The sequence below is a fragment of the Polypterus senegalus genome, chromosome 13 (genome assembly GCF_016835505.1).
Source record: "Polypterus senegalus isolate Bchr_013 chromosome 13, ASM1683550v1, whole genome shotgun sequence".
NCBI lineage: Eukaryota > Metazoa > Chordata > Cladistia > Polypteriformes > Polypteridae > Polypterus > Polypterus senegalus.
In genome coordinates this window covers 163,308,851-163,316,947 of record NC_053166.1, presented here as the reverse complement: position 1 = coordinate 163,316,947, position 8,097 = coordinate 163,308,851, and the positions used below count along the sequence as shown (strand labels likewise).

At 49.7% G+C, this 8,097-nt stretch overlaps 1 protein-coding gene across 3 annotated transcripts; it reads right to left on the bottom strand.

Annotated features, from left to right (window-relative positions):
• On the bottom strand, positions 1–5,753 carry LOC120542424 (RNA-binding protein with serine-rich domain 1). Of its 3 annotated transcripts, none has more exons than XM_039774904.1 (7): positions 5,657–5,753; positions 3,941–4,096; positions 3,627–3,818; positions 2,935–3,037; positions 2,368–2,521; positions 1,829–1,976; positions 1–247 (listed from the first exon to the last, which is right to left on the bottom strand). In XM_039774904.1, coding segments are annotated over exons 1-7 (861 nt in total). In that variant the 5' UTR covers positions 5,659–5,753; the 3' UTR covers positions 1–141. The 3 variants fall into 3 exon arrangements, with proteins under 3 accessions (XP_039630838.1, XP_039630837.1, XP_039630839.1); XM_039774903.1 differs by lacking the exon at positions 5,657–5,753 and adding an exon at positions 5,545–5,622; XM_039774905.1 differs by lacking the exon at positions 5,657–5,753 and adding an exon at positions 5,545–5,618 and having other exon boundaries at positions 3–247; positions 1,835–1,976.
• Positions 5,754–8,097: the final 2,344 nt, after the last annotated feature.

Below are 8,097 nucleotides of genomic sequence, written 5' to 3'. Positions count from 1 at the left end.
CCGGAGAGCACTTTGAATATTCGGCTCCAAGGGATGCTGCTCATCTTCAAAGGCGCATGTGAACACGGCTCCACGCTCCACACCCGCTCGGTCCCGTCCCAAACTAAAAACCAAGGAAGCCCCACTGGAGGGCGGGCCGCTCTAGCGGGAGGAGTTGGAACTGGAGCGGCTGCGGTGGCGACGGCGGCCAGGTGAGCGAGAACGAGAGCGTCGACGTACCGGAGACCTTCGTCGTGGGGAGCGGGACCTGGAAAAGGACAAGAGAGGAGATGCTGAAGATGCAGAGGAGCCGCTTAAAGCAACATCAAGTTCTACTACGGCCTTCATTATTACAAGAGTTTCAAAGCAAAACCATCTTCCCATAATGCTCAGGGGGTTTTCATTTGAAAACCGAAGACAAGGACCAAAGCAGATGGCAGCGAGGGCGCACTTCACCTGCCGTGGACCTGGGCTATTGTTCCCAGGCAGGACGACGTCGTCCCACATGTGGATCAGTTAGCTTGCATTGTCACTGGCCGACAGACAGGCTGCCGTTTCTGTAAAGCAGAATGGTGGCCGTTTGTCTACTCCACTCTTCCAATGGGCGGCACAGGACCATTATAGACATAACCCCATCCCCACCGCATCCTACAAGGACCACCCAACTCCTGACCTCATCTTCATTTGAACCTCTGGTGCCCGACTTACTGCTGTTTTATGCTGGAACTTTTAAACAAGACGCACCAAGCTGGCTGCCACTTTCAATACGGACATGTCAGGTGTTCCTTTTTAATGTCATTGACTGCTGTTGCCAGCCTTACCCACACCAGCAATGCCCACTTTAGCTGCCTGTGCAAATGCCCATTCGGTGGAGAGCCTGCCAAGTCCGTGTTGTGTAACTGGGAGTGACTGGCATCTTTAAATCAGCCTTCATGTGTCCTAACCAGAAGGAGCTTTTGGTGCTTGAATGTCAGCATCTTCAAAACTGTCCAATACCCGGAGAACACGGGATCTTCTCTGCTGTCACCGTCAACGGGGTTTTGATGCTCCACCCATGGGCCTACCCGTCAAACTGCAAGCTCTACACCATGTGTGCCCGCAGGTGCCAATCTCAAGTGTACAACAGCTGACAGCTTGATGACATGTGTTCTTACGTCAGACTTTGCCCGTCTAATGAAGGGCTCAAGCCGTGTGATGTATAAAGGGCAGAATCCGGCCCACTCATGAGGGCACCGCTGTCTCGTATGCCCTCACCTGCTCTCCATATTAATCCGGATGAGTGAGGAGCATCAGGTGCCGTCGAATATCAGGGACTGAATGTTTAGCAGCCAACACTACGAGGTGGAAGGACTCAAGCAAATGGAGATAAAAGCAAATAAAGATATAAAGGGAACACTCCTCACGCAAGCCATGTGCGTCACTTTGAAATGCGTCCTCAAAAAGGGACACGAGGTAACCAAGAAACATCGGGCAGAGCAGCAAACCTCCACTTGAGGGTTTTGGGCGCAAGAGGAACAGAAAGCGCGTCCCTCTGAACGGCCAATCAAAGCTGCTTACGATGTTCCTGCACCGCCAGCTGAACTGTCATCTTATCAGACAATACTGATTGTTCTATTGTAATGCATTTGGAACAACAACTGACTGTCAGCGACATTTCTATGTCACAATCGTAATTCAGGGACGAGAGTGAGGAGGTCCGAGTTTGCTGCTGTTACACTGGAGGGTTTTGCTTCCTTGTTGTGTTAATTCTGCCTACAAAATGACGGGAGACGGTGAACGCTGCATTGTTCAAATTTACATCATCATCCACTTCTATAAATAAAATAAAAAAGAGACAGAAATAACAAACCCCAACCTCCTCCTCATGCGTGGTGGAGTACGGCGCCACATAAGTGGTGGAGGTGGCATTCTGCGGGGTGGAGTCATTCTGCGTGGAGCCGGCCAAGGCCGTGGTGCCAACACTGCTGTTGCTGTGATCTCCTGACCGTCAATCTGACCTGCAAATGTAAGAAAAATCAGCCGAGTGCGCTTTAGTTTTCTAAGAGACAGACAAGCATCGTAAAAGTCAGACAGAGAGACGTCGGCACCTCCAACTGCGGTGCTGCCACTTTACAAACGGTGAACTTGCGTCAGTCAGTCAGTAAGAGACTAAACGTGTCCGACCAAGACGCACAATTCAACTCTTAAACCACCTTTAAGTTGCGGTCATTAGGTTACAGTGCTGCTTACTTCAAGTAAGACTCTTCCAAACATTGAAGGAGAATGCAACGTTATACCAAATGTCACTGGTTTGTTAAAGGAGCAGAATGAAATAAAAGACGATAGGATTGGGGTCGTGCAAAAACGCATCATCAGGTGTCGACCCGCCAGCCATAATCAGAGTCCTACCTCCATCCATGTGCTTCAGCGCCTTCTCGGCCTCGTCTGCGTTTTCAAACTCGACGTAAGCGTAGCCTTTTGGCAGGTGTGGGTGAAGTCTGTCCACTGGCATGTCAATCATCTTGATCTTTCCATAGGTAGCAAAGATTTCCATAATGTGATCCTGGAATTGCATGAAGCAAGAGGGCAATTAAAGAATGTCACCGAGGAGTTCACTAAATAAAAAAGCTCAAGTATCGCTTAATAAATAATAATAATGGCTGCTCATTTCAATACGATCCCACAGAGAGCTTACATATCAAGAACACAATTTAAATATCCAGACATGGAAAGGGAACACTCGGCGGCGGCGGCTGGCGGCAGGTTAGGGTAACTGCAATACTTCCATCTACTGACAGTAAGAGTTAAACTCGTCAAGAGAACTTTCTGAATTAACAAGCACGTCTGCACCTTCAGTGGGCACCACAAGCCATCAACACATTTCACTGCGACAGCTCAAACCATGACAGTGTGACAAGGACGTCCAAAACTGTGCCGCATTTCAATGAAGGACTCAAAAAGGCCTGCAATGCCTACCTTGGTGACATTCCTTGTAAGTCGGCCAATGTGGACTTTTGTGGGCTTGGGGCTCGGACTCCGTCTCTTCCTTTCCTTGTCATCTCTTTTCAAAGATTTTGACCTGCAAAATGTTTCAAAGTTGACATAAAATTATCCCTTAAAAACATTGAACTTCAGGCAAAAAGAGAAGCTTAACGGAGTTTTCGGATCATTTCCCAGCTGTCTCAAGTTCAATTTATTTAAAACTTAAAAAAGGCCCCCATAAACCAATGCTAGATGTGGCAACCGCGGTGGCAGCCTTCAAAACGAGAAGCCTCTCCTCACATAACCTGAACGTCGTCACACAAAGAGCACAGGCCCATCATTTGACCATTTCTCGAACTTGGAATTCACCGAAGTGATCGACTCTCCCACCACCCTGGTCTGCTAAACGCAGGGTAAGACCTGCCAACCAAGAACGCAGCAACAGGAGGGCCCAGCGAGCGGCTCCTTCCACGTACCGTACGCGGCTCAAAACACGCCACATGCACATTTCACACAAACGTTCTAGCAGCAGTGACCAGGTGACCACACAGTGGGGTGGCGAGTCGCATTTCAGGGACCTTCAAATATCGACAACGATGCTATTTGGGACAACAGAATGGACGAGGGGCTTCTCAAGGCCTGCTCTTCTCACAATTGCTGATGTCCGTTTTATTAAGAATGCATACTTGGAGCGGGAGCGACGGCGGTTATCATGGCGTCGACGACTGGGACTTGGTGATCCTGAGGAGCTGCTGCTGGAGGAACTCCGAGAACTGCTGGAGGAGCCGGAGCGGCTCGACGCAGACGAGGAGCTGGAACCACTGGAAGACCCCGAGCTGGAACTTGATCCAGAACTAGAACTGGAACTGGATCGCGATCTGTAGGAAATAAAGCATAGAAGAACTGCTCACTTGTGGTCAACATATTTCAACACACATACGGGCTTAGTAAACAGCAGGACAAAACTCTGAACACACGACAAACAGGACAGACGCCACACCTGCTGCTGCTGCTCCCAGATGATGCGCTCCGTCGCTTGCGGGCCTTCTCTCTGCCGCGGTCCTTCTCGGCACCTTCTTTTGCTCCAGCTTTGTCCTTCCCTCTCTCCTTTCCTTTGTCTTCAGTGCGGTCCTTTCTTTTGGTGGGTGAAGGAGCCCTGAAGTGACATAAACAAGCAATACAATTTCACACATCATCAACAACTGGGCCCCAAAAAATACCACAAACAGTTTTTAAAATACTCAACCCAGACGTTCTACTTATTAACACGTCTTGGGCACGGCCATAAAAAACACCCCTTATAAATATGAGCCACTCAACCGTGAACACGTCTGCAGGAAGGAAAGTTCTGCTACACGTCTAAGGTGTTCCTGTACTGAAGAAACAGACTCGATCGTTATGGTCTGCCCAAGGGACGCCAACATCTGGAAGGTCAGTGCCCTTTAGTAAGCACACCACCTCCTGGCATTCGCTCACCAGCCGATTAGCAAGTCCACAGCTACCCACACAGACTCAGGGGCACACACCATCCCAGCAGAGCCACTGGGTGGGCACAAGGATGAGCTTCTCGTCGTATCGCCCCACTAGTACATTACAGCACCGACAAGCAAACCCGTTAAGAAATAACTGAGCAATTCAAGTCATTTCACAAGTCTACACCAGAGGACGGGAAGCACCGCAATCCGCTCCTCTCGCAATTTGAACTTCCTCAGGGTCTTCACGTCCAGCCCTTACAGCCTTCTTGGTCACGGAGGACCCAACCGTTTTACAAGTTACTCGCATTCCCAATGCAGACCTCAGACTGCACAGTGTGGCGTACTGGTTCAGGCTTTGGCCTTCAGACCCCGAGGCTCGGCGTTCCTACCCTACCGATCCTCTCTCTCACATTCTGTGCAAATCGCTTTGGATTAAGGCGTCAGCCACAACACCCAATACGAACCTAACATCTCGACTCCGAATACGCAGTTTAAACTTCTGAATTTCGACAGGCGGAGCCCTGCAGAAACGTAAACAAGCAATGCAGCCTCCATCATAAGAAAGAAACGCGCGATCGTGAAGGAAAAGCAGGCGTCTTCGATTCATTTAGATAGACAGAGAACTTTATTAACCCCAGGGGGAAATTCACATACCCCAGCAGCAGCATACTGATAAAAACAATATTAAATTAAACAGTGATAACAATGCAGGTATAACATACAATAACTTTGTATAATGTTAAAAGTCACGCCCTGCCCATCAAACGACCCAAAATGTAACCCGCCGAGGAGCAAAGTCCTCCGAAAAAAAAAGAAAAAAAGAGCCAAACAAACATACGGACAGACGAGCTCTAAGGTCGGCTAAACCTGCGTATCAAGTTTGGAACACAACACGTAAAGCGTTTCCAAGAACTTGGGCAAAACCGTCCGAAAGCGGCAAAATAATCGCACGTTTGAGACAACTACAGCAGGCTGAACTCGCTTCGAGGGGAGCCAAGTTCTCAGAAAACTCGGCCGGAGGGCGCCCGAGACCCGCGCAGCCCTGCACCGCCATTGTTGTTTTCATTCAACGGAAGCTACGGAGCCGAAGCCCACAGCGAAACGTTGTAAAAGTCATCAATTTCCACACCCCATACAACCCAGGCGCCCAACTTTTGCTTCAAAATCCTCCTACTGCCGTTTTCACCAGATAACAGAGGCGGATGGCAACAGATTAACATCAAGCGTCCAAGAAAACTCACATCTTCGTCAAACAGCTCGTCCTCGGGCGCCAAATGATGACGCAGGGCAAGCCGGGACTGCGGGAGACGGTGAATTAAAGTAAGAGTTGCGAGAGTTTGCAATATCGCCACCTAATGGCAACTCCGGGAAGGTACAAGCGATTTTTGACTTCTTCCAGCTTGAAGTCTTAAAAAAAGTTAAAACCAAATCAGCTTTACGGCGCGAGGGTCATATAACAGTCTTAAAATTCACGTGTTTAAATTCAAGTCACTTTAATCTTGTTTAGTTCACTTTTATTTATAAGCAGTGCAAATTGTACAAAATGGCAGGATCATTATTGTCTTCTTGTGCACAGAGTACGTTGCTAATGAACACGCGACCCGTCGCCACTGGCATAAAATCAAAAAGAAGGGCAAGCATAATCAGAGCAATAGAATGCAGCCTATTTAAACAGGACATACCCCCTACATATATACATTTACTGTAATGGATGGACAGGCATCTTGCCAGGGTTGCATGATGCCGCCTTGCCTAACCAGGTGGGCACTGCCCCTTGCCTCCTAGCCTAACTGGGTGGTCACTGCCCCCTGGCTGATGCCTCTTGCCTAACTGGGTGGGCACTGCCCCTGTACAGACATTTCTTAGGTTGTAGTGCTGCTCTGGCATGGCACCCTGTTCTGTTCCTCAGGAGCCACCAGAGGGCACTGCCAGGAGAGGACCCCTTTACTCTTTGGCAGTTCCACCAGACCCGGACGTGCTTCCTGCATGTCGTGTTCTTTCTGGTTCCACAAGCACTTTCGGGTGTGGCGTAAGGGCAGCCGCTCCACTCCGCTCGGCTCGGGCGAGTCGCCATGCTGGCCTGGGAAGACTGGAGGAGGTGAAGAGAAACAAACGAGTGAAGAAAGAGGAGTAGAGGGACGCTGTGGTTGTGTGACGCCCGTGGAGGAGCCTGCCCTCCTTCAATAAAATACTCATTTGAACCCAGGACTGTAGTTGGAGCAATTGTGTCGGGGGTTTTGCTCAACGATGCCCCCTAGTGGCCACAATACATGCATACATACATATGCACAGGAATACATGGTGGGTCCAAAGTCCAGCTGGGCAGGCCAGCCTCTGCCAAGGAACGCCACAATGGGCATCAAGAGAGGAAGAAAAAAGCAGTCGGGCAAAATAAAAAAAAAAGGTGTGCCATCAAAAACAACAACAAGAGAGGGACAGGAGACCACCGGAGTGGAGACCCATCAGCAGAACATGTGTATCTTGGGGGGACGCGAGGAGAACATGCAAAATCTGTGCAGACAGCAAGGGGGCTAAAGTGCCATCCATTGAGGAGAGAAGTGGAAGAGCCAAGTCCATTTGAACGGAGCGGGGGGTCCCCGCCCGGGTTGGCTCTGTCACCCTTAAGTGCTGAAGAACGGAGGAGTGGACAGAAGAGGGGCAGACAGTAGGCATCGGGACCCTGGTGCTTGGCACATTGTGCAGGGTCTCTCGAGTGCGGCTTGTCCACAGAAGGCTGAGCTGAGGGAGGAGCGTGACGAGCGTCGTCCTGCTGTCCCCCTGCTGTCCCTGTAGCCCCTTAGCATTTCAGAGTGGACCCTAACCCTTAAGTGCCCGCTCCTCTGTGTGCCAATGAGGCCACACACCCATCTCTGTGGCACATCGAGCCAGAGCAAAATTAAACGTCAAAGAACGAGAGCCCACAAGTCAAACCCGACTCCTCTCAGGCAGACGTCAGCTGCTGCCATCTGATGACGGGTTTGGGGGTCTGAGGATGCAAAGCAAATCCCCCTTCATGCCAACGTCTCCTAAACGAGGTTTGCCTCAATGGACATCCACAGGCTTTGGTGGGCACGGCTGTCCAGCAGGCCGCAATTTGGACCTCTGGACCAAGAAAACTCGAAGCTCTTTGAGGAATTCAGGATTCTGAAGAAGACCCTTAAGGAGGGGTTGGGGGTTTGCCAATCACTGTGGCACATTCTCTTCTGATGGCAACGTTTTTTTATTTCCGCTCAAACATTTTACTCCAATTCACTGTCGCCAAGAGGATAAACGATAAAAGTTTTGTTTTTGGTGTTTTTTCACAGCCCATTTTGCTTTCATTTGCCAAGGATGCCAGTACTGGTGAAGGGCGCTATATAACTGGTTCAAAATAAAGAGGAGGTGGTCCCAATTTACCACTTGGATTTCTACTTTCTCTCCTTATCATTTGCCCCGTGTTTGTGTCAGAGGGCAATATTTTTGAACGAAAGAGCAGGTCATTAATAAATGTAATTGCCAGTCGGTGAGGGGACAGCTGGCACCTTTTCTTGACACTCGGCGATGCTCAAAAAGGCCGATGTCCTGAATAATCCCATGGCAGGTTATCGTTGATGTTCAGCTGTCTTGCCGAAGATTAAACTCGAGATTGTGATAACCGAGGTGCCCGCTTCCTTGGAGAACGTTTGTGTCACCCTGCACTCCA